Source organism: Candoia aspera, chromosome 4 (genome assembly GCF_035149785.1).
Source record: "Candoia aspera isolate rCanAsp1 chromosome 4, rCanAsp1.hap2, whole genome shotgun sequence".
NCBI lineage: Eukaryota > Metazoa > Chordata > Lepidosauria > Squamata > Boidae > Candoia > Candoia aspera.
The window spans coordinates 108,864,585-108,891,479 of record NC_086156.1 but is presented as its reverse complement, the minus strand read 5'-3'; the positions used below and the strand labels follow the sequence as shown (position 1 = coordinate 108,891,479).

Below are 26,895 nucleotides of genomic sequence, written 5' to 3'. Positions count from 1 at the left end.
CAGTAAGCTGATCCGGAAGTCTTGCAGTAATAGCACACCCACAGCAAGCCTATAGACCATTGAAGCTCTAGCATCACTATGATCAAGGTAACAAACATCATCCTGAGTATTCTTCTGCCATCAAGATTCTGCTTCGATGTATCTCTCTTGGTTTTCCACTCATACATATTGACTTGAATAGACATTTTTGTAGAAACCTATTCTATATATAAATTTGTGAAGACTGATGAAATTGTAGCCATCTTGGCAGATATGAAACTTGATTCACAATTTCTAGTACCAGACTCTCAATATTTTTCGTTATTTATTGAACATACTTTATAGCATCAATCTATACAACTCTAGGGGGGCTATCATAAAACATTAAAAACAGAACCAGATTTCCAATTCCTAAAATCACACTTGTAGTGGCAGCAGATGTAACTGATAGATGACAAAGGGTATTACATTTCAAGTGTGGGGTCATACTGCCTTTGCATGGCTAATTAAAAAAAGGCAATACAATTCCAGATCTTTTAGCTTCACCTTTGTCTTAGTTGCTGCTTGCTATTCAGTTCAGGCCTCAGTATAATGATATAGCATTTAGGGAAAAAGATGCATACAAGGAGCCCCGCACTGGACGTTATGATGGAGAAAATCTCCACAGCCACCATATGTTTGCCCCCTGTGGTCAGATAGCTTGGAACAAAGGAGAGCCAAACACTGGAAAAGATCAACATGCTGAAGGTGATATATTTGGCTTCATTAAAAGTGTCCGGTAGTTTCCGGGCAAAGAAAGCTACACTGAAGCTGACAAGGGCTAGGAGGCCCATAAAGCCCAGGACACAGTAGAACATGACAAAGGAGCCTTCATTACATTCCAGAACAATTTCTTCTGCCATTAAGTCCATGTTGAAGTCAGGGAACGGAGGAAAGGTCAACAGCCAGACGGTACAAAGAATGACTTGAATGAAGGAGCAGAAAAGGACAATGGAAATAGCCAATCTCTTCCCCATCCATTTCCTCATGGCAGACTTTGGTTTGGTGGCCATGAAAGCTAAGATCACAGTGATGGTTTTTGCTAACACGCATGATACAGCTACAGTAAATATGATTCCAAAGGCACTTTGTCTGAGAAGACATGTTGTTTTATTGGGTTTGCCAATAAATAGTAAAGCACAAAGGAATGAAAGCAGGAGGGAAATGAGAAGGATGTAGGTGAGGTTTCGGTTGTTGGCCTTGACAATGGGAGTGTCCTGGTACTTAATGAAGATGCCCAGAACCAACAAAAGGATACAAGAAGACAAGAGAGAAGAAATGGCCAAGAGAGTCCCCAATGTTTCCGTGTAAGTCAGGAATGTTACAACTTTTGGAAGGCATGAATTCTGACCCTTGTTTGCATATTCATCTTCTGGACATGGAAAACAGTCATCCATATCTAGGAAAAAGATACAGGTTAGGAAGTTGGTTGCACTGAAATTGAACTCAACAAAATCACAATGGAACATAGCAATGTCATAAGGTGTGGAAAAATCAAGGAGAGATTTTCAAGAGATAATCAGTCAAATATGATTCCCAGTTATTAGCTACATTAATAAAGTATTTCCTAATAGATTTTTCTCATTTCTACAATGGAGGGGGGATGACAAAAATATTCAATGTACCTGCTTGATCTCTCCATGACATTACACACATACAAACATACACACACATACACAAAGACATGTGTGCATGTATGTATATACATGCTGTTATCTGGGAGCAGTTTGATCCTGTTGGGCCCAAGGAAATGGACAGGATCTTCCAGACTGTAAACACCACCACCTTTCAATTAGATCCATGTCCCTTCTGGCTAGTGAAAGCAGTGTGGGAGGTGACATGAGTTTGGGTCCATGCCATGTTAAACAAATCCTTAAGACAGGGGGTGTTTCCAATGGCCTTGAAAGAAGCGCTGGTGCACCCCCTTCTCAGGAAACCATTGCTGGACCCTACTCTTTCGACAACTTTTATCCCATCTCCCACCTCCCCATTTTGTGGAGCGTGGTTAAGAAAGTGGTGGCATTGCAGTTCCAGAGGGTCCTGGATGAAACGGATTATCTAGAGCCCTTTCAGTCAGGTTTCAGGCCTGGATAGGGAAGGGAAACAACATTGGTCACACTTATGGATGGCCTCTGGTGGTAGCAGGATGGAGGCAGTGCGTCCATCCTGGCTCTTCTTGACCTCTCAGAAACTTCCAATACCATCAACGATGGTATCCTTTCAGGGCAGCTCCGGGATTTGGGGGTGGGTGGCATAGTTCTGTGCTGGTTCGCCTCCTTCGTCCAGGACTGGTCCCAATATGTGTTGATAGGGACTGAGAGATCTGGCCTACAGCCCCTTCTTTGTGGGGTGCCATAGGGCTTGGTCCTCTTTCCAGTCCTTTTTAACATCTATATGAAACCACTGGGTGAAATCACGTGATGAGGTATCATCAATATGCTGATGATATGCAATTATACAGTACATCTTCATCCCTGGTGAAATAAGTGATGCTGTGACTGTCCTTTTCTGGAGCCTGGGGACTGTGGTGGTCTGGATGGGGAACAGCAGGCTTCAGCTGAACCCTGGTAAGATGGAGTGGCTGTGGGTAATTGGCTCTTCCATATCTGGGACTTTGTCATCTTTGGTTCTTGATGGGGTTGCACTGCCCCAGAAGACCCAGTGCAAAATCTGGTGGTCCTGCTGGAATCACAACTCCTGCTCAAAGAACAGGTGGCAGCCATAGCCAGGGGGGCCTTTTTGCAACTTCATGTTGTGCACCAGTTATGTCCTTTCCTGGATTGGGAGGCCCTTCACATGGTCACTCGTGCCCTGATCATCTCCAATATAGACTACTGCAATGTGCTGTACATGGGGCTACCCCTGAAGAGTATCCAGAAGCTACAGCTGGTCGAAAATGTGACTGCACATGCAATTCTTGGTTCCCCTTGATTGGAACATGTTACACTATTACATCGTGAGCTGCATTGGATCGCAGTCTGCTTCCGGGTGTAATTCAAGGTGTTGGTTATCACCTTTAAAGAACTACATGCCATGGGGCCAGGTTACCTGAGGGACTGCCTCACCCCCCTAACATTGACCCGCCTGACCCAGTCATGCAGAGAGGTCATGTTACAGACCCCATCTGTAAGATAATTCCTCTCCCTCCTCCAAGGATGAATTCACCATCGCCTGGACCCATCCACATGTCACCTCCTTAGCTGCCTTTGCCAGCCAGGAGGGAGAGGGATCTCAGTGACAAGTGGTGGCAGCTAAAGACCAGAAAACCCTGTACACTTCCTCAGGCCTATTCTGGGAAGGGATTAGCCATTCCCAGATAACTGGGTATGTATGTTCCCCAGGCATCTCCAGATGTCATGCCTTGCACTTGGCATCAAAGTTGGAATCAATCCAAGCAATTTTATCCTCCAGATGCCCATAAATCTCCACTTCATGGACTTGTAGGTGGGTCACTGGGCCCACCTTCCCCAGAACTGATCAAGTGATCTTAAACAGGGCTGCCGGGAAGCATTCTGCAGATGCAATAAGAGCAGAGAAATATTGACGTTCAACTGTATTATTTTTATCATCAATCACTTTACATAATTCAACCTAGAAATATCAAATATAGCAGTGCAGGGCATTGGATTTGATCTCCAAAGGTGGCTTTGTGTGTGCAGAAGCACAAAAGTATCTCCTCTCTGCACCACCTTAAAGCACTGTCTTTTCCAGGGATGACGTGACAGCTTGAAAACATAGCAGGGGGGCCTAGTTTGGTTCTCAACTGCATTGTGAAGCAGTGGTTAAAGATTCAGTTTCTGCACAGCCTGAATCTCAAATAACTCACCATCCCACCATTGCCATTATGTGAGCTGTCCAGAGAAAATAAATAAATAAATAAATAAATGAATGAATGAATGAATAAATAAATAAATAAATAAAAATAATTAGACCTCTTTTCACAATGTGAGAGAGTAGTGTTAAGTTCTAGAGACAACAGTCTTACATTGTAACTATCAACTGGGAAACATATTTGGCCGCATAGAAATGAATATCTACACCACCTGATATCAATATATCTGCAGACTCTGCAATACTCATCTTTCACCACTCACCTATCAGATTGGAAATCTTCCCTTCTGGACAGCGAAGACAATCATAACAGCAAAATGGCTTCCCTTCTATTCTGGTCTTGGCGGAACCCAAATGGCAGTAATTGTTACACAGAGAAAGTGGCCGGACCTGTTCATAAAGGAAAGGAAAGGAAAGAATGTTTGGGGTTTTGTTTGTTTGTTTGTTTTGTTTTTTCCCCTCAAGACTGTGTTGTAGTAGGTATTCTCTGTTTAGGCTCTCACTCTGTATCGGGTTTGTGAGAGGTCTTGTGAGTGATGTCAGTGAAGAGGCAAAGGGGAGGAAAATATTATGGGATGTACAGAGCTAACCCTCATATCTATTGCCAAATATTTTAAATGATGCTAAAGTAAAGACTCCCTTGAGTCAAGCTCTTCTTTTGCTGTGAACATGAATATGTCCATGTGGTTTTATTCACAATGGAATGGAGATACTGTAGTCCCCCTCTGTCCTCTTTGTGTCCCCTTAATGACATTGACCATACGTTGTATTCATGGAAGAGTTAGAAGTATTTATCCTATTTTTTTGATCCACATTTGTTACAATGAATTAGTTCCCTTTTTCAATACTCTGAGACTATAGAAAATCTTTGTTCACATGGTTGGGTTATTACATCACTTCTGACGTTTCTTTAAGTTGGAGGAAGTATTGCCAACTCAATCTCCATCCTTTAACATTAATGAGTACAAGGATTGGCACGTCTCTTGTTCTTCAGACATGAGAAGACAAGATAACCCCTGCCTTATCCAAACATGTGTTTCCATCTACCTGGTTAAACCTGCTTGGCCAGATGATGGCTTCCTCGTAGATGCTCAGCATGTCCTCTTGGGAAGTCACAGACCCTATTCCACCCACTTTGACTTTCAGAAAGGACTTGTTTGGGAATGTGATCCAATTGATGACATCAAATCCAGCATCTAGTTCCCCATTTTGGTTGAAATATATTATTTCTCCTGCAGTATTATTGAATGAGATCCTTCTTATAACTTCATTGAGCTAAAAATACACAAAAACAAAACACACAACAAACACATACAGAGATATAAACCAAGCCTAAAGAATAAAGGGAAGAAAGAAAAAAAATAACGAATATCTATAAAATGCTGAAGACCTATCTCCACTTCAGGCATATTGGAAATAAACTGTTTTATGTAGCTTATATCGAGTTCCCAAGAGCATAGAAACATACTTGAATCTGATAATGCGAGTCTGGGAAACAATTAGAATATTTTTTTTTTCCTTTTTGCAGAGAGTGAGAGTATTCCATTTGAAGTTGGGGGAGGAAGGAAGTTTACACGGTCTACAGAGTTTAAAGGAAGAGAGTGGTTAAAACAGAGAAGATGGCTAAGAAGGAAAGTTCACTCTAGGCAGTTTCAGACTGTTGATGTTCCTCCATGATAGAGGTTCACCAAAGAGGAGAAGGCAGGGAGGAAGACAGCCTGGAACGTTTTCAAGTCTATCCAATATAAATTCCAAAGATTGAGACAGACAGACAGACAGATGGACAGATAGAAGGAGAACTGGTAGATATCCAGAGAGAGAAGAGGATCTGAAAATAGAAGTCTGTTAGCCATGAGAGATTACCAGATAAATTTAAGTTAAACCCCTTAATTCCCTTTATCTGGGAATTATACAATAGTTATATGCACCGTGATGGACACACCTTGCACCATCCCTTCCTCTTGCAGAAGGGAGATGGTTAACCCAATCTGATAAAGCAGTTTAAGCCATATATTAATTTCCAGTCTCTTCTGCAGTTAGAAGTAGGAAGACGGAATACTTACCTTCTTCAGCAGTATGCAGAACTAACTAGCTAAAAGGGTCAAAGTTTTGCAGAAAGCAGTGCTTTTATAGCCTTTAAATGTTACAGATAAAAGGGGAGACAATAAATTGATCTGGTTCACTATATGGTTCTTGCACGCTGTCATATGATCAATTCCAAAAATATCCATCTCCTCCATAAACGGGAAAAAAACCAATAATAACTATCTCTTTCAGTGTTTCTAGGGATATTTTTGATTAAGTTGATGGTGATAATGATGATGAAGGTGATAATGATGCCATCACTAAAATTCAATTTAAAGGAAAAATGCAATTGAATAATTAACATCAGAAGGAAAAAAAAAGAAAACATTCTGGAAAAAATAATAATAATGAGTAAGCCAGCCAGAGTCACTTTTATACTGAGATGGGTGTTCATAAATGTAATAATAAATAAATGACATAAATAACTAAAAAAATAAAAGAGAAATAGATGCAGAAGAAAATACAAGGCTATTTCCTGAATTACAGTGCTGGAATAGTGCTTCCTGTGTGTCAGATATATTAACATAAATGGAGAGAAGGAAACCATACTAGTAAAGGCACTCAGTAAAGATTGTGAATCCTTGTGTCTGGAGCATCAGGAAAGGCATTCTGCTGTTTCCTTGAACTGATCACTTTTAAAAAATCTTATTTATTGGAGGAGAAATGCACTATGTCCAAAAGCAAAATGATATTGAACTAAACATTGAATTTGGCCATTAGATGAGGTAGAGACAAATCTATTCACTGCACACTTCTTTATGTCCCTGAGACATTACCTTCCATGGGTGATGTTTGAGAAGTTCAGTAAGTCTCACTTTGCCTGTTCTTGCTCTATGTTTGAAGGTCATTGAATGAGCAATGTGCAATGCCTGTGCCACAATATGGACTGCATTGTAGATGCTATAGCTGTGGCCAGTCATGTCCATTTCAAAAACGGATGCAGGGAGGGTCTCTAGCCTCTCCTCCCCAGTGCATGTTGGTTGACTGTCCATGACTGGGTTGGGTTTCCCATCAACCATGGAGCCTGAGAACACACATCCAAATGCCTCCTTCCAGAAAACCCTAATAAAGCCATCTTCTGGACTGAAGTTTGGTTTTCTCGACTGAAGAAATTCCCGAAACCCTGGGACCTCTCTTGAATGAACTGCAAAGGACAGAGCACCATGGAGAAAATCTAGGTCTTCCCATCTCTGAAAGGGAAGAGATGTGAAATCCATCTGGGCTGTCATAATCCAGATTTTACTGTTTCCTTGTAATGGTATCTCTTCAAATTTTGACATAGTGGGAAACATTCTCAAAATTATCATTATATCAATTTCACCTTGAACTACCACTGAATTCACAGTGCTGTTCATGACAACACCGTACATTTTCATACCTTCTTTCACCATATTGAGAATGTCAGTGGAATAAGAAGCAGTTGGGAATCTTTCAATGAAATCAAAGCAGACCCCACTCTGGAGAAACATGGGTACCACATCTTGTACAAACTTCTCCCCATTGTCATTGCTCACAAACAAGCCCCCAATCCATGTCCACTCAAAATGCTGCAGTAGCTGAAGAATTCCCTTATACTGATGGTCCATATTTGGAAACATTTGGTGGTAGAAACCAGCCTGTTTGTCCTTATTTGTCGTTGGAGCAGAGCCATATGTTACCTATAGAAAACACAGAGGAATTAGGAAAGGGACAATAGGCTTTGATTTTTTAAAAAGTCTGTCAACGTATTTTTTCTAACTGTAGTGCACAAGCAATAGTTTTGATCCCTTTCCTTTAACCAGTTTTTCATTTGGCAGATGTGTTCCTCAAGCACTATCAAGGATAAAATTTTAGGTTTATTTTGCACAACATAGTAATCTTTGCTTGTCTTAATCCTGCTGAGGTTTCTTTGTGGCTTCCTATGCTGTATAAACCAAACCAGTCTATTGTGAGAAGTCAGAAAAGAGGCTAATTTTATTATTAAGACTGTTCTGTGAATGTAGACAGTAACATTTGGTATGCCAGGAGTATTCTAGGTCCAGTTAATGTGCATTAGGCTCCCCTTCCACATATTATTACCCATGGAATTGAAGAAGAGGCAGCAATTAACAAATGTCTTTCATATATTTCACAATAACGTTGAAAGAAAAATACGCCTCTTGATTTCGGTCAGTGCTCACTTTTTCCTAGTAAGCAACTCTTATCTGAAATGAGTGAGATATTTATATAGATTGTATCCTTACTACACATAAATGGTTACCTGAGGAAACTTGTAGATGTGAAGAATGATGGCCATGTGAAGACATACATCAGTATCAGGTCCTCCAATTACTGCTACTGGATATTTCTGGATGTCACAGCTGTAGTTGGGAATTAATCTGCCTTTAGAGGAAAGGAGTTCCATCGAGGCATGATACATCCATTTTGAAGTGAAATGACTGTTATAGATTTGGAAGCCCAGTGTTACATTGGGTAGAATCTCTGGATTAGTATTGATCTCCTTCACAGTAAACACTAAAGCCAGGATGTGTTGGTAAATCTGAGTTACGACCCTGACGAGAGAGGTACATGACCTGGTGTAATACATTTAATTCAGCATATGATACCTATTTTGCCCTTCCTTTTATTGGCATCCCGTAATTTTTCTTCTATGACTGGTTTAATATCTCAGTAATGCCTTCACTTTTGACTAGGGAGACTACAGTGAGCATCAGTTTCTGGGGCGTATTTTTCATGGTTGTTGCTAATGAGATACTGGAGTTGTGTGTCTTTCAGCTTTTCTTCAATTCTATGTTTTCTCAGGAAAGATTTACAAGGGAAGAAGAGGACACTGTTCCATGTTAGATTTGGAAGGATGTTGATCAAAATAGGTTATTTGGGAGGGAAATTTGGCTCCCAGCTCCCTTAATACAGTTTTTGTGTTATGAGAGCAAAAATACCATTTCCTAAATGTGGCTGTACAAAAATAGGATTGAATTAAGTATACAGTACAGTATCTCCAATCTCCCACAGGCCAAATCTAACACTGGTGACATTTGGGGGAGGGGGTGACTAAAAATTACCCCGAGAAGAAGGAACAGCCATTCTCAAAAATTCTTTGCTTGGCATTTGGTGGCACCAGATCAATAAATGCATAGAAAGTATAAAGGCCATAAAATCATTATGCATATGCATATGCAAAGCCAGTGTACATATGAACATATAACACACACAACTAGCAATTATTTTATCTCTACAGATGTCTCAACACCAAATGGCACACTCTACGCTAGACATCCACTCACATGTGAGCATACTACATATGTAACACAATCCAAAAAGTGTTCAAAAAGTGTTCTCAGTCACCTTCAGGTCTATTTTACATGTATGTCTCTAGGCATGACTGAATACTTACACAATATCCTCAAAGAGGTCGCTAGAAGGAGGTGACTTGAAGTCCATCATCATATAAAAGAGGTAGATCTGAGAAATGATGCCAGCAATGTTGATGTCCCCTGACTGGTATTGCTTGGGATTAATAGGAAGAGGATCAGCAGTGCTGCATTCACCACGAGAAATGTTACATATTACCTGTGGCCAAAGCAATGACAGCAATGCTGTGGACACACCACACAGAAGGAAACAATTCATTCTGGGACAAACATCATCTTTCTCCTCCTTACCTTTCCTTATGGATTCTGAGTTTAAGAACTCCTTGGGGTGTCTTATGTGTGTGTGTTTGTGTGTGTGTGTAGAGGATGGAAAGCTCTGGCTAATTTTTATTGTAGATGGGAATGGTTTGGGGTGTATTGATGGTTCTCCATCCACTTGAGGTGAACAATCATGTTTATACTAATAATCACATTTGAGATAATCACCAACTAAGAATCCCAGGCCGCAGGAAACCCTGAACAATAAGGGGTATTTTGCTTGTCATGTTTCAGAATAAATTGTCTCTGGTTGCCATGAAGCAATAATGGGATTTGTAATGAGTGACATCAAGCCTCAAAACAGCAAGGATGGAAAAGAGAAAAAATGCAGGCATGAACATGCAAATTATCTGCAACATTTGTATTTATAATAATGAAGAGGGAGTCCTTGTGAAGTCCACAGTTCATAAATGCTATCAATAAATTTATGAATCAACCATTTGGTCCTATTAAACTTCTCTCATTTCTGCTTCCTCCATAATTGTTCCATGATTCTATTCCTTCAGACTGATGTTACCTGATTGACTTTCTGAAGTTTGATTTAATGTTTCTGCAAATTTCATACTAAGATCAACCCCGGGGGTCACAAACACTGATTTCAGGGGCCAGTCCCCTTCCCCAATAAAATGGATAACCTTATTTTCTACAAAGGGTCTGATGAGCATGTCCAGGTGGTAAAGGGACCCCAGTTTCAGGAAGAGCAGCTGGCCTTCCACAATTCCCATTATAAAGCAATTCTACATAGCAAGAGGGAATGAGGACACAAAGATGAGTACAATACAAGTGAATGAATGAATACAAGTGATTTTGGATGGAATTAAAAACTGAGGATGAGTTTAAAAAAAATGTCCCCAGGGAGGACAGCTATTACTCACCAGATTAAACTTCTACATACTGTAGGCAATTGTCTGTGTTAACAGTGAGAGAGATGGAAATAAAGATGAATTATGCAAAACAAAGATATTCTGAATGTTAAAATAAACTGGGGAAATGGTTGGCATAAAAGTCGGCTGGGTGACCTTGGGTCAGTCAGTCTCTCTCAGCCCAACTCACCTCATAGGGTTGTTGTTGTTGTGGGGAAAATCAGAGCAGGAAGGAGTATTAGGTATGTTCCCTGCCTTGAGGTATTTATAAAAATCATAAAGGCAAGATAATAATATAATAATATATATCATTTATAATATAACTTTCCTGCACATAACTTTTTGTCTTTTTAATAAATTTCAATAAATTTCAAATTTAAATTTAAATCTATTAAATTTTAAATTTAATACATTTTATTAAATGTTTTACACTACCTAATAAAGTGTAAAAGAAGCAAAAAGAGAAAGAAGAAAAAGAAAACAAAAAGAAAACAAAAAGTAATAGAAAGAAGAAGCTTCCATTTACTTCTGCAGCAAATATAAGTACAAACACAAAATTAACTCTTACTCTATGATTACAAAAAAAAAAAAAAAAAAACCTCACTTTTTTTCTATTTTCCAGTTCTGTTTTAATAATCAAAAGTGGAATCACCAGTGCATTTTTTTCCATTTCATGCAAAAAGTCTATAAGGGATTTCCAGTCAGCCACAAATGCAGATACTGTTTTTTCGCTAATCAAGTAAGTTCACTTAGTTCTCTCCACAAGTTCCATCATCTTTACCAGCCATTTCTTTGTTGTTGTGGGTAGTGCTGAAGCTTTCCACTTTTGAACATATAACTGCAGTTATCATATATAAAAATATAGTTCCATGACTGTTTTCTAGTTGCCTGTCCATTTGTCCCAAAAGAAAAGTCTCTGGTTTCAGCTCTATTGTAACCTTTAAAATCTTCTGGATTAATGTATTTGTGTCCAATGTTTTTTTAGCCTTTTTACATGTCCACAAAACATGGTAAAATGTACCTTGGTGTTGTTTGCATTTCCAGCAAAGTTTCAAAATATCTTTATATAGTCTAGACAGTTTCTCTGGTGACAAATACCAAGAATACATCATTTTGTAAAAACAACCGCTTTACGTTTAGAACATAATATAAAATTCAATCCTTTCAACCACATATTTTCCTATCGATCCATTTGTATATTATAGTCAGTTTTTTAGCCCATTCTTTCACTTGTTCTTCTATCTCATATTTCCACAAAAGTGTATACGTTTTAGCAATTACATGGACATTATTAGTACATAATTCTATTTAAAACTCAGCCTTAATTTGTTCAAAACTAAAAAAAAAACAAAAAACCTTTCATCTACCTTAAACCTTTCTCATAATTCTACATACCATTGACATAGGTATCCTTCTATTATCAACTCTTCTCTTGATTTCATTTTACAATCCCCTTGATTTATAATTTTCCTCCATGTACCTTTGAGGGAAGATGAGGACTGACTCTCCAATCAAGTGGGAAAAGATTATGAGCTAGTATTGCAACACCTATGAAGTTTCATGAAGGGAGTATAGACTGGCAATGTTGACTTTAGGTGTGGGACAAACCCTGGAGCATGGTGAAGACATGATTGATGCATCTATGTGCAAGGCATGTGGAGAAGCTGGAGTCAAGCACTGGGTGTGCCTGGGCATTCAGTTATGCATAGGCCTGCTCTTTTGCCTATGACTCTCATGATTGGGGGTGGTTTTGGAAAAAAACAGGCTGAACACCAAAAGGATGACCAGGAATATGGTATAGTAATTTGAGTATTGAAGTCATTTTTCTCAAAGCTGCCACTGCTTAGCATGTTAATCTATTCTCAAAATCATTTCACTAAAGAGAGAGAGAGAGAGAGAGAGAGAGAGAGAGAGAGAGAGAGAGAGAGAGAGAGAGAGAGAGAGAGAAGGAAAATGAAAAAAAAAAGAACTATTTCAGAGTAATAGGTGGTTTGTTGTATTTATTCTGTTTATTAGAGTTGGAGTAGATATCTCTGGTGGGTCATATTTTATTTCTTAAGTTTAGTTAAGGGTCCAAAGTAGGGGAAATTGTGAAGTCTGTGGAGCAATCAGAAAGGATAAGAAGATCCCCATGACTTGCTACAGCTTCATTCAAAATCAGTTCCAGTTTCTGAGTGGTCTTCAGATAATAGACTGTATCTTCCCTGAAACAATATCATGGGATTATATTTCTTCTTTCTTGCCTTTCATTAATTGCTTTTTATTATTCAGGTCAGGCCTTAGTAGAATAACAAAGCATTTTGGGGAAAAGATGCAGCCCAGTAACCCTGCACTGGAAGATAGTATGGAAAAGATCTCCACAGCCACCATGTATTTTCCCTTGGTGCTCAGATATGTGGGAAAAAAGGACAACCAGACACTGCAAAAACACAACAGGCTGAAGAAGATAAACTTGGTTTCATTAAAACTGTCTGGTAAATGCCAGGGTTGGAAAGCCACACGGAAGCCAACAATGGCAAGGAAAAGCAGGTAGAGCAAGACACAGTAAAACACGAGAGTAGAAGCTTCGTTATATCCCAGAATGATTTCATCTGCCAATCAGTTCATATCAGCATCTGCGTATGGGGGAGAGGTTACAAGCCATACAGTGCAAAGAACAACTTGAATGAAGGAGCAGGAAACAACAATGTAATTATCTAATCCTTTGCCCAGCCATCTCCTCATCTTGGACCATGGCACTGAAGCCATGAAAGCTAAAATCACAATGATGGTTTTTGCCAATACACAAGAAATGACCACCAAGAAGACGATCCCAAAAGCAGGTTGTCGCAAAAGGCAAGTCACCTTTTCAGGTTGTCCAATGAATAATAAACTGCCAAGGAATGAGAGCACAAGGGAGATGAGGAGAAGATAGGTGATGTTCTGGTTGTTGGCCTTGACGATGGGGGTGTCCTGGTATTTGATGAAGATCCCAAGCACCACAGTGTCAATGCAGGCAAAGACAATTTCCTTAGTAGCCAAACCGGTCCCTAAGGGGTCTTCATAAGACAGGAAAACTCTCTATTTTGGAAGGCACGAGTCATGGTTGTTGCTTGGATACTGTCAGGAAGGGAGGGAACCACGGCCCTCCACATCAGGCTTCCAGTTGCCAAAGGGGAGGGGGGAAGAATCTTCTATTCATCTAGCTATTTTCCAGATGCAGCCACCTGGGCCAGAAGTGTTATCAGACCTGGAGAGCAGCAGTGATTCGTCCTTGGACTTTTGCGTTGAAGACTTTCCATCGTTGCCCAGTTCCCATGGGAGCTTGGCAGGGGAGATGGCCTCTTATCCATCTTCGGGAAGGGAGGGGGCTGAAATGGAATGTGAATCTGGAGGGGAGGGTGATATCGTGAATACTGATGGCGAGCAGGAGGGGTCCCCTATCCAGGTGGCAAAACGCATGCGTAGTACTGAGGAATTAAGCAGCCATTCAAAGAGACACAGATCAGACCCACCTTAGCTTTTGGGGTTTATCTGTCTGGGTTTTTCCCATGCTTCTTCAGTTTGTTAGGATTTACTGTCTAATGCAGCAGCAATAAACATAGAGACCCAATCTTCGTCTCAGCGTGTTCCCTGAATGTTAGGACACCATATGTTATAGTGAGTTGGTTATATTCAGATCACTGATTTTAGTCGTTTTTCCTAACATGATGTTAATTTTGCCAGTTTGCAACTCCAAACTCAGTGGTCCTCTTCCAATTGTTCACAAGTATTATCAGTCTGGAGACTTACTCATTGCTGCTATGATTCATCAGGTCAACTTTCTTTCAAATGACATCACTTTTCAAAGCCTTCTAATTAAGTCCTTGATCAGGACCTATAAGAATCCTCCTCCTCCTCCTCCTCCTCCTCCCACTACCACCCCCACTGCCACCTAAATGCTGTATTTTCTTTCTTTAACTTTTCAGCTAAAACATATTGGTTGCTAACTGATTGGTATGACTAGTTTGGGAGTTCACTCCACCGTGCGTCACTGGGGTCTCGAACCGCTTAACTTGTCGCCTTCTGATCAACTAGCCTGGCATCTTAACCACTGAGCCATTGTGCCCCAATCTGTACCCCTACCCACCTCTAAACCTTCCTCCCTCCCTACCACCCTCTCTCTCTCATCTCTGTAATCCTATCAGGAGGAAGACACAACCGTCCTTCAGTCCTATAAAAACAGATACTTGTATGGAAAGAAATTTAGCAATCCAGTTCAGGCCCTTATGAAATCAAATGCCGAAAACTTTGGTGAATTTGACTTAGGACATGATGGGAAAGGAAACAGGTGCATAACTCACTCTCTGTCTATGACACTGTGAGAGATAATGTGACTTGTCTCTCTTGCTGTGCATGAAGATTCCCATGAAAGGGAGACAAACCAGGAAAATAGAAAGTATCAAGAAAGTAAACATACTGAGAACCTACGTGACTGCAATCTCTCTTTCAATGTACAGGGAATTTTTTCCTCCTTCCTAATTATAAAGACATTTAGGTAGCTAGGGACCTAGGGAGATAGCTAAATGATAACACATCAGAAATCACAGATGAGATAGATAGATAGATAGATAGATAGAGAACTGCTCTTTAAGGGGAGTATCAATACATCTCAACTCATTGACTCTTGCCATGACTTCAGCATTATTTCCTTCTTTCAAACCATCTTTAACCTGAATCAATCATGTTATACTACGATTCTTCATAGCAGAACCTTAATTAAGCAGAGGATTGACAAAATAACCTCAGCAAATGAACTTCACATGCTTTTTACATGGTGTTTGAACCAAGAAAGTTTGGAACCTGATTAAAGAGTATGTATCTGCCTGACATGGAAGCACCTTTGGAAAAAAAAAATGCAAACTTTTTTTTTTTTTTTTTTGTACATGTGGTGCTCCACCCATTTTCTGCTTCATGCCTAAGTTTTAAAAGTTCATAGCACTCCTGCCGTCCTGCAGAGATATCATAAACATGTTTTGTTTTGACATATTGCAGAGAAAGTCCGAAGCAAGCTATTATCTCCCAAGTAATTATAACATGAAGTATTATCATTGTCCTTTTTTTCTATGTCTCAAGGGAATGCCAGTAAACAGGACAAAACTATGAGCCCAGGATAAAACATGGCATTAGCATTAGATCAAAATTGCAGAATGACATGTAGGGAGAATAAGAATGCTGCATGTTTAACGTGTGATACTTCATTGCTTCTCTTTAGATAATACTTATCTGAGGCTACTTGATTATGACCCAGTATCTCTGCTGAATGGTAACACTGGAGCTACATTTTGGTGTCTACAATGACCATATATTATTGTGAGATGGTTATATTCAGAACACTGGTTTTAGTCTTTTTTCCTTACATGATGGTAATTTCTCCTGTTTCCAACTGCAATCTCAGTGGTCCTCTTCCAATTGTTCACAAGTATTATCAGTCTGGAGACTTAATCATTGCTGCTATTATTCATCAGGTCATCTTTCTTTCAAATGAGATCACTTTTCAAAGCCTTCCTTCTCATGATGTCCTTGATCAGTACCTGTAAGTAACCTCCTCCTCCCCCACTGCCACCTAAAAGCTGTATTATTTTTCTTTCACTTTTCTGTTCAAACAGAAAAACCTTGGTTGGTGTGACTACTTCCAATGGCCATATTTAGCCATTTTCTAGAGATCACATAAACCTAGCCTGTCCTAACACTGAAGTTTAAATTGAGACAAATACTATTGATTTGAACCATAAGCTATATGGATTACTTTTTTTTCCACAGGAAACTACCTTCCTTGAACAAAGCCCTCTGTTGAACGTAAAATGCTTGACTAAATCCAGAGCTTTTTTCCCTTTCATCTCTCCCAGAAATGAAGCCAGAAATGAATTGCATTTGAGAAAATATTTCAGTCTATTACAAGTCTAGGGTGGGAAAATGGAACTGGCTTTCCACCCTTAGAAAATGAAGACAAAATACAGATAAAACTGAAATCAAATGCTACCTTAGCTCAATTTTACCTATCCTTAACTAGGTCAAGATTTCCCAGTCCATACAATCTAGGGCTATTATTTGATAAAGACCAAATTCCAGTTGTCCAGAGCAAACAATAAGAGCTAATTTCTGTCTTTATGTGAATATATATTTTATATAACAATTAAAATGTAGCAAGTGTCCAATTCTGAAGCAGAAATATATTGACATAGTTTATAACTCTCACTGAAGGTTCGTCACTCATAATTACCAACACACTTTGGCTCTGGCATTTGCTGTAAAGGAGATCAATGAACGTTCTGGGATTTTACCCAATGTCAGCCTTGGTTTCCACATCGCTACCGAATATGCTGAGGAAAGATCAACTTACCTTTTAGCACTGGAATTTCTATCTACAAAAGATAAATGTATTCCCAACTACAAATGTAATGACCAGACCAATACAGTGGCTGTCATTGGAGGACCCCGTTCTAACACCTGTCTCAACATTGAAACTATTCTGTGCAACTACAAATTTCCCCAGGTGAGACACAAATTTGGAGCAAGATGGGAAGTTCACTTGCTATTTATTAAATTCAGGTGTCAGATCTTCATGATAACTCTTATGAGAAAGATCCCAGAATCATGACATTTTTGAGGCAGGAAGATGAGAATATGAAATATATCACCAAAGTGCTGTCCCTTTTTGCTTGAGGAGCAGTGCTGTACTTGTAGATGTCATGCTGTAAAATTGTGATTATAAGAAACCCTCTTTCTGTATCCCACTGAAACCCAGAGTTTGGGTTAAATAAACACACATTGCACTTCTTGCCTTTCCCCCCCCTTATTTCCTCCATTTAGATCACTTATGGAACAGCTCCATTGATAACTAATGCAACAGCAGAACATTTTGTCAAATGGATGTTCCCAGATGAGACCCACCAGCTTAAAGGAATCCTACACTTACTGCTGAATTTTGGATGGACTTGGGTTGGGTGGATTTCTCTGTATGAGGAAGATAGAGAGAGCTTCATTCAAAAGAGTCTTTCCATGTTTTCAGAAAAAGGAATCTGCTTTGATTTTATAGAATGTATCCCACAAATGATGTATGGTAATGAAGCTGCTGAAATGATGGAAAAGGCAGATAAATTATATAAAGTGATCATGGGGAGTACAGTCACTGCAGTTATCTTGAATGCTGAAATCACAGGCATATTGCCTTTGAGAATAATGATCTACGTTTTAGATGCTGAAGATATTCCACAGGAGAGAAAAGCCAAAGTCTGGATCATGACAGCCCAGATGGAATTCACCTCCATTCTGATGCAAAGAGAGTTGCCCATTGATTTTCTCCATGGTGCTCTTTCCATTGCAATTCACTCAAAGGAGCTGACAGGATTCCCACAATTTATGCAGAAGAGAAACCCAAACTTTGAAAAAGAAGATGGTTTCATTAGGGATTTCTGGAAAGATGCTTTTGAATGCTCATTCTCTAATGAGATGATAGATGGCAATGCTAAAGGGATCTGCACTGGAGAAGAGAAGCTGGAGTCTCTTCCTAATTCTGTGTTTGATACCACCATGGGTGGACATAGTTACAGCATCTACAATGCAGTCTATGCTGTGGCACATGCTCTGAGGGCCATGCACTCCTCCAAACTCAAAAAGGGTGAAATAATTGATGAGAGGAGATGGAAGCTCTTCCTTCAAGCCCCATGGCAGGTAATGTTGGCTAATGTAATCATGTCAAGTCATCATGTCATGTAGACAGTACCAGAGTAGGAGGATGTCTTGTTTTGTTTTTGTTTTTGCACTTCATATGAAATATATTTTACAAATAGTTTTGAATGCTATGTGGAAGTCTGAGATATTGCCATATGAAAGAAAAGAAAAGTTAAAACTTATTGTCTTTTTCCAACGTTATTTCAATGTTGAGGTCGTTTGTGCAGTACCAGATAGAATTTGAAAAGGAATTTCTTTGAAATATAGACACAGCTAAAATTAATAACATATGAACGTTAGAAAATATTTTATGTATGAAATAGGATGTACAGGAATTATTCAATCCATTCTGTTTGACAATTTCAAATGTAAAACCTTGAAAGCTACTTTGCTACTCAATAGCATTATTCTTCTTCACCAGCTTACTTTTGGAGAAACTAAGACTGAAAAAAAGAGAGATGACAACAAACCTTGTGAAACTATGAATAGTGTTATTTCAAGTAGAAAGCAAATTTCAAGTGTTATTTCAAATAGAGAGTCAATGAATTGCATGAAGGATATTTATATATTAATTTATCTTGAATTATATTTTATTTATTTTTATTTTTTTCAAAAGGTTAACCATTAGTTGGAAGGAAAGGCCATCTTGGCCAAGAATTTTCTATGTTGGAGAATTTTATCTTCTCTACCTTTTATGCCAGCAAACTAAATACGCAGTTTCTAAAATGCTGAGTTGATCAAAGCAAAGTAATCAGCCAGATATCTGTCTTTCTGAATTTTGTGTTGGAATTCTCACCTGACATTTTCTCAACTAAAAAAAAAAATAATATTAGGCAATAGAGTAGAAAATGCATGTGATAGAGAACACAATTCTTCTCCTATTTTAAATATTGTAGATTGAAACAAAAAATTACTTTCCTTTGATTACAGGCCAAACTGAAATAACTGAGATTTGTCCATACAATTCAAGGAATCCGGTTAATATTTCTATTTCTTTGTTTCTTCCCTCAGCTCCACCATTTTCTGCAGCAAGTCTCCTTTAACAACAGTGCTGGAGAACAGGTTTCTTTTAGCTCAAAAGGGAAATTAGAAACTGGATTTGATATTTTCAATTGGGTCACATTCCCAAACAAGTCCTTTCTGAGAGTCCAAGTTGGAAAGATTGACCCCATGGCTCCTCCAGACAAGACCCTCACCATTTCTGCCAAGGATGCCATTTGGCCCCATTTATTTAATCAGGTGTGTCTCCTTTTTCACTTTTTAGGAAATCATGTAACCACTGATCCATGTCACGGAATGATTTAAAAAAACAACAACAACGACACTTGGATTAAACAATTTAGCAGCTTCAGGCTAATTATTTTTCTTTTGGGTGTGATATGAAGATAAACTACTAAAGTAAAAGAGGTGGCTTAAGGTTTCAATACCTACAATACTTCTTTAGTTCCATTGCAAAGCTATCTTGCTATGCAGGATGTGTTTCAAACTGATTAGCAAAGAATGACAATCAAGGAAGTTATATAGCTTAACAGAAGCAAACAATTTATTGAAACAGAATGAAAATATTTTAAGAAATGGCATACACATGGTTCATTATTTCATCTCCTTAGAATTAAATTTGTAATTGTCTCCCCTGAAATAGATGAAATAGGGAGCAAAATAGCTTGGTTTGAAACATGAAACAAAAACTGTTATGCTGGAGATTCTGTCTGTCTGTCTGTCTGTCTAGCTAACTAATTGTGCTAATCCAAGTGGAGTAATATTTCAGTCCACATTATTTATTGGGTCAATGACCAAATAATATTCATTTGGTCAATGACCAGCAAAGTTTAAAAGGACAAAAACAAGGTGAAGAAAGAAATATAACAATATACTACCAACAAATAAAATACATCACAGAATAGTATAGAATTCACTCCTCTATTTCTATGTCAATACATGTTTTACCAATATTAAAACATTAATAAGTAAAATGCCCACGCACACACACACACACACACACCCTAACACTTTATTAATTAATATATTTCAATTTAGAAGTAATATTTTAAACAAGAATAATTACTTCTTTAGCCGATTTTGTCTTCATAGTGGCGACACAATATCCGGCTACTTCATATGTTATGAATGGTGTTAGAGCCTGAAGATGTTCCACATAAAAAATTATCTGGATTCCCAGGGAGTTTTATCTATTGGGGCAAAATGTAGATTGACCTGAAACCCTATAAAACTTAGGTGTGAGATGGTTTCAACTACCTCTTCGCCACATGGGCAGATATGCTCAGCTATAGGGATTTACTATCCCTGCCTTGAGGAAGTGCATTTAAAAAGGGGTGGGGAGGCAAATATCTTTTTTGGTTTTAAATAAAACATATATCAATCAATGAGGGAAGGAATATGACACAGAAAATGACTTTCTGACCTGATCCCACAGGTCTAAGGGAGAACTCTGAAGTTGATTTATAAATGGCATCATACCCCAGTTTATCTCAATAATTTCACAGAGTCATATTCCCCAGATTGTTGAGTCTGTGAACAAAAAGGAACTCTTTATGGTGCTTGTGCCCTAAAGTATTCATCTTTGGGAAACAGAGGAGGGTCCCTATGTCATCCACTTGTTTTCAGTGTGCTCCAAGCTTCAAAGAAACCAACAAACCTCAGAAAACTGAGTTACTCTGCTAGCAGCACGCAGATTGAAAACAGCTCAATTTTGAAAATCAGACTGCTGCCATGAAAAGTTCACACAACTTAATATCAAATATCGCATTCGGTATCGATGGAAAAGTGAACATGTCCAATGTAAGAAGCACCATTTTATAAATTTTATTAGGAAAGAGTAAATATAAGAGCCTTTAATGCATTGATTTCATGGTAGTCTGTTTTTTTAACTATCATTAATTATGAATTGTTTCGTATATTTTTTTGACATCAACTTTACCACATAATACCAAGCATAGAAAGAGCTCTTTGTAAGAGTAGGAACGCACCCACCCTCTGTCGGGGGGTGGGGGGTAAGTGTCTTAAGGAAAGCGTGTTTCAAGGGATCCAAAGTTGAAAGCTGTCAGGACCAGCCTCGCTTCGCAATAAGACACAGACTCACTTAATGGGTATTAAGGATTTCTGGTTTATTGGAACGATAGCTGACAGAACGAAAAACGGGAACAGGGTAGGTGGTGTGGGGGTGCCCCTTTTATACCCTCCTGTATTGCCCCGGGCTTCCCCACCCTTCTTTGACCCGATCCCTCTTGATGGGACCCTTGATGGCTGCCTGGGCGTTTTCCCGGTGTCTTCTTTTGTCTCCCAGCGACGGTTGTGTCCTCCGGGGCACCAGGTGCATCTTATCTTCGTTCCTCTGACGTCCTTCTTTTCAGCTGCCTATGGGTCCATGGGTGTGGGTGCTTTTGGGTGCTTGTGTTAATCCCTGGTTTGATTATCTCCTTCCTCTTTTCCTTAATGATCATGATCCATGTTGTGAGGCTCTTTGTGCCTTGCAACGAGGTCATGACATGCTGCCCCCCCAAAGATGTTCTTATGGTGCTGGTTTCTCAGGGTATGCCTCGTGGAACCGTCTTGTTAGTTGTCTAGCCATGACGTGTCGTGCCTGGACCCACTCTGGGTGTGAAAAATGTTTCCATTTCACGAGGTATTGTAGTGTTCCTCTTTGCTTTCTTGAGTCCAGTATTTCTTTTACTTCAAAATGTTGTTGGTTGTCTATCATTATGGGTGGGGGCGGAGGTTCTTCCGTATGCCATTTGGATGTGCTCGTTGGCTTCAGTAGTGCACAGTGAAACACTGGGTGGACCCGTCTCAAATTGTAAGGCAGTTCCAGTTTGAAGGTAACTGGGTTGATTACCTGTATGATTTTAAAAGGTCCAATGAATTTTGGTGCCAATTTCTTTGAGGGTTGTGAGGTCTTTATGAACTTAGTGGAGAGGTAGACCCTATCTCCCACTTTGTAGTTCAGTGCCTCCACCCTGTGGTTGTCCGCATATTTTTTGTACGTAGTTTGTGCGTCTACTAGGGCTGTTTGGATGATTGGCCAGGTTGTTGCCAGCTGTGCCACCCAATCATCTGGTGAGCAGGGCAGGGTTTCAGGTTGCGGCAATTCTGGTATTGGTACAAAGTCCCTTCCGTAGACCACCTTAAATGGGGTGTGGCCAGTGCTCTGGTGTACCGCGTTATTATAGGCCACCTCTGCAAAAGGTAGTAGGTCTACCCAGTTGTCCTGTTGATAATTTATGAATGCCCTCAGGAACTGTTCAAGTGTCGAGTTTAGGATCTCTGTGGATCCGTCCGTGTGTGGATGCCATGCAGTAGACAATGCTTGTTTGGTTCTGATTAGTTTTAAAAATTCCCGCCAAAACTTTGACGTGAATTGTGTGCCTCTGTCGGTCACCAACCTGTAGGGGGCGCTGTGGATCCTGTATATGTGTGTCAGGAACAAACGTGCCAGTTGTTGTGCGGAGGGGATAGTTGCGCACGGGATGAAGTGTGCCTGTTTTGAGAAATAGTCTTTTACCACCCATATCACAGTTTTTCTTTGGCTGGGTGGGAGGTCCACAATGAAATCCATGGAAATTTATTCCCATGGGCAGGAGGGGCTGGCTACTGGCTGTAGCAGCCCGTGGGGTTTCCCTCCTTTCCGTTTGGTGGTGGCACATATGGGGCAGTTGGCCACATAGTCTCTTACATCTTTTCTGAGGTTTGGCCACTAAAATTGCCTCCTTGTTAGGTGGAGGGTTTTTACAAACCCAAAATGCCCTGCAGATTTGTCATCGTGCGATCTATGTAAGATCTCCCCCCGCAGTGATTCGGGCACATACAAGGCTGTCCCTTTCCAGGCGATGTTGTCTTTAAAAGATACATGTTGTCGGTTGTTTTGCAACCATGTATCTTGCTGTAGTGCTTGTGTGAGTCTTTGTTGCCAGTTCGGTGAAATTGAGCGCCGGCTCCGATCGCTCCCAGCCGTTCGTGCTGGCATGCGCTGATTCCTTGTCTGGCTACGCGTGACAGCTGGGCAGCCGAGCTGTTTCTCGGTCCATACTGTCCCCATGATGTCGGAGGCTTGCGTGTTGTCCTGTGGCCATCGGGAAAGGGCGTCTGCCAAGACGTTTTTCTTGCCCGGTATGAATTTCTGCGTGAAATTGAACCGGCTGAAGAACTGAGCCCATCTCACCTGCTTCGGGCTGAGCTGTTTTGGTGTGCTGAGTGCCTCCAGGTTCTTGTGGTCTGTCCAGACCTTGAAGGGGCAGGTGGCCCCTTCCAGCAGGTGCTGCCATGTTTCCAGAGCTGTCTTTACTGCAAACACCTCCTTTTCCCATACGTGCCATCTCCGCTCTGTTTTGGAGAATTTGCGGGAAAGGTAGGCGCAGGGTTTTAGGTGGTTGTCTGAGTCCTTTTGGAGCAGGATGGCTCCGATGGAAAAGTCGGAGGCATCTGCCTGCACCACAAAAGGCTTGGTGGGGTCAGGGTGTTGTAGCACTGGCTCAGCTGTGAAGAGGTTTTTCAGTCTCTCGAATGCCGTTTGACAGTCAGCTGTCCAGTTCAGTAGTGCCCCCAGGTTTCTCGATTTGCCCGTGTCCCCCAAGCCCTTAGTCTTTAGCAGGTTAGTTAGGGGCAAAATAGTCTCTGCCAGCCTTGGCGTGAACCCCCTGTAGAAATTAGTGAATCCAAGGAGGCTTTGCAGTTGTCTCCTCGTGCGTGGGCATTCCCACGCCAGGATGGCTTGGACCTTGCTGGGGTCCATTTCTATCCCTTTAGCTGAAATCCTATACCCTAGGTAGTCAATTTGTTTTTTATGAAACTCGCACTTGGAGAGCTTAACGAACAGCTCTGCCTTGCAAAGTTTCTTGAGCACTTCTTTTACCAAGCGTTCGTGCTCACGTTCTGTTTCTGTGTAGATCAATACATTGTCGAGGTAAACCAAAACCCCCTTAAAAAGGTGGTCACGCAGGACCTCATTAATTAACTGCATGAATACCCCCGGTGCTCCTGCCAGTCCGAATGGGAGTACCTTATATTGAAATGCCCCCAATGGGCAGTTGAACGCAGTCTTCCACTCATCCCCCTCCCGTATCCGTATGCGGTAGTAGGCTTCCCTTATGTCCAGTTTGGAGAATACCTTACCCTTTACCAGGTGGGACAAGATGTCCTTTATTAAGGGTAAGGGGTATTTATTTGAAATGCTTGCTGCATTTAATCCGCGGTAATCTGTACAGAGCCACAATGACCCGTCCTTTTTCTCGCGAAAGAGGACTGGCACTCCCACTGGAGAGTTTGCTGGCTCGATAAAACCTCTCGCCAAGTTTTTGTCTACGAAGTCCCTTAATGCTGCCAGCTCTCGCTGGGTCATAGCATATATTTTTGGTTTGGGTAGGGGTACCCCCGGGACCAGTTCAATGGTGCAGTCCGTCTTTCTGTGGGGGGGGGGAGTTTGTCCGCCTCTTTCTCGCCGAAAACGTCAGCGAAATCCCCGTATTTGGTTGGCAGTCCCTCTGGCAGTGCCGTCTCTCTGTGTTCCGCAGTCGTCGTCGCCACCCCCATGGCTGCTCGGGGAACCCTGTTACCTGAAGGTGCTTGGTAACGCCCGTCAGCAAACTTAATCTCTCTGGTTCTCCAGTTGATGACTGGGTTTTGCTGCACGAGCCATGGGATCCCCAGTATGAGTCGGGGTTGCCCCACCGGTGCCACGATGAAAGCCAATTTTTCCTCGTGGCTGCCAAGACTTAGCGCGGTTTCTCCGGTGTATTGGGTGACCGGGCCCCCTCCCGCTGCAGATCCATCGAGCTGCGAGAACACCAGTTGGTGCTGAAGTGGATAGCAGCGGAGGTCGAGTGCGGCTGCCAGGTAGGGTGCATTAGGCTTTTGGAGCAACCCGAATCAATGAGTGCCCAGACCTTTTCAGTTTTATTTCGATGGGTGAGGGTAACACGGACGTAGAGGGTGGGGCATTCCTCACTCACCCCTTTGTCGTAGCACCTGTCACTGTCCTCCACCTGTCCTTCGGCGCCCCTTAGGCCAGGTGGTTGTCGTTCCCCGTCGGCTCGTCGGGGTTGCTTCCCTCCTCCTCTGAACTGTAGGGGACGTGTCTGCATCGGTACTCCCCCTTCGCCGCTGGTCGCTTTCTTGGCGCTGGGGTTGGTGTGGTTTGTGCCCTCCTCGGGCTCTCTCTGGGTGTCGTTTTGGGGCATGCGGCCGCTTTGTTATCTTCCCTTCCGCATGTGAAGCATTGCCCTTTAGCAAAGCGTCTGTCCCGTTCCTCCTTCCAGGGTTGGGGTCTCACCCTCACCTGCCTTGCGCTGGTGCATGGGGGTCTCGCTGCCTCCATCTGCTGCGTTTCCCTCCTTGCATGGAGGAACGTGTCGTGAGCGTTCTCTGCTTCCGCTGCCAGCCGGATCCAACCCGTCAGGGAGCTGGGGTTGTCGCGGCCGAGTGCCCACCAGAGGACGTTTAAGTTGAGTCCGTGTTTGAACTTCTCAATCAGTGTCGATTGAGACCAAGTGTCCACTTTTCCGGCTAGGGCTTGGAACTCTATGGCATACTCTGCCACGGAGCGTGGGCTTTGTCTGAGTGTCTCTAGTGCCCTTTTTGCCTTTTCTTGCTCCAGGGGGTCCCTGAAGTGCCGCTCCAGCGCCTGCAGGAATTCTTTGCTGTCCTGCAGAGCCCGGGCACCTGATTGGCACAATTGGATGTACCAATCGGCGGCCCGCCCTTTAAGTTTTATGGCCAGGGCATTGACTTTGCCCCTTTCAGTTCTGAAGCAGGGACCCCATTCTTCGAGGTAGTACCTCGCGTTAGTCAAGAAAAAGGAGAGTTTAGAGGGGTCCCCGTCAAACTTTATGCCAAAGTCCTTGGCAGCTGTCCTGGTCTGGCTCCTGACACACTCTGTGTCATGCCTCGGGCTCTGCGGGAGCTGCTGCGAGTCGGGTTGTCTCCAGTTTTCTTGCGGTATTGGTGCCTCTCTCTGGGTCTCCTTGCAAGGTCGTCGTCCCATCGCTTGGGGGGGAGGGCAGGGCGTTCTCCCTCGGTCGGTCTCCTGGATCCAGGCTCCGCCATCGCCATCGCCGCCCGCCGGGTCGTCCCTCCGCCTCTCATCCTGGTGCGTCTCCCGTCGTGGGGTGGGTTCCTGGGATCGGGCGCCACTGCCGCCGAGGTTGTCCCGCCGTCTCACGTCCGGGCGTGCCTCCGATCGGTGGGTGGGCTCCTGGGGTTGGGTTCCGCCGTGGTCACCGCCGTCCGCTGGGTATCCGCCCCGTCTCTCGTCCCGGTGCACCTCCGATTGTCGGGTGGGCTCCTTGGGCCGGGTTCCGCCGTCACCGCCTCCCCGCTCGCCCCGCCGCCGTTCGTCCGGGGGTGCCTCTGCGCCGCCTTCGCTGCGGGGTTCCTGCGCCACCGTCAGCTGTTGCAGCATCAGCCGCATCGCCTGCATCCCTTCCTCCAGCACGTCGAGCCTCTCTGCCGTCCACGGCTTCCCACCAAGTTGCTCACCGCTCCGCTCGCCATCGCCATTGGCCATGGTGGAGGACGGATCTTCCCTTGGTCTCTCCGTGGTGCCAGGCGCGCCCTCGCCTCTGTGCGCCCAGGGTGGCGGTTCGTCTCACACTTCCTCCGGGGTTGCCTGCTGGCCTGGAGAGGGTCCCCTCGTCTCGCCCCCGGTGCCCCGCGGGCTCCTGGGCACCAGGGTGTGTCCCTCCCCCACTGCTTCCCCCCAGCTGGGTCCCATACTTACCGGGCCATTA

General features: G+C 42.2%; 1 protein-coding gene across 1 annotated transcript; it reads right to left on the bottom strand.

Annotated features, from left to right (window-relative positions):
* Positions 1-521: 521 nt before the first annotated feature.
* LOC134496994 (vomeronasal type-2 receptor 26-like) lies at positions 522-26,672 on the bottom strand. The gene is made up of 6 exons (XM_063302709.1): positions 26,580-26,672; positions 9,308-9,420; positions 8,174-8,273; positions 7,410-7,592; positions 4,113-4,239; positions 522-1,417 (listed from the first exon to the last, which is right to left on the bottom strand). Exons 1-6 carry the CDS (start codon positions 26,670-26,672, stop codon positions 522-524), a joined length of 1,512 nt encoding a protein of 503 aa, XP_063158779.1.
* Between the last annotated feature and the right edge of the window lie 223 nt (positions 26,673-26,895).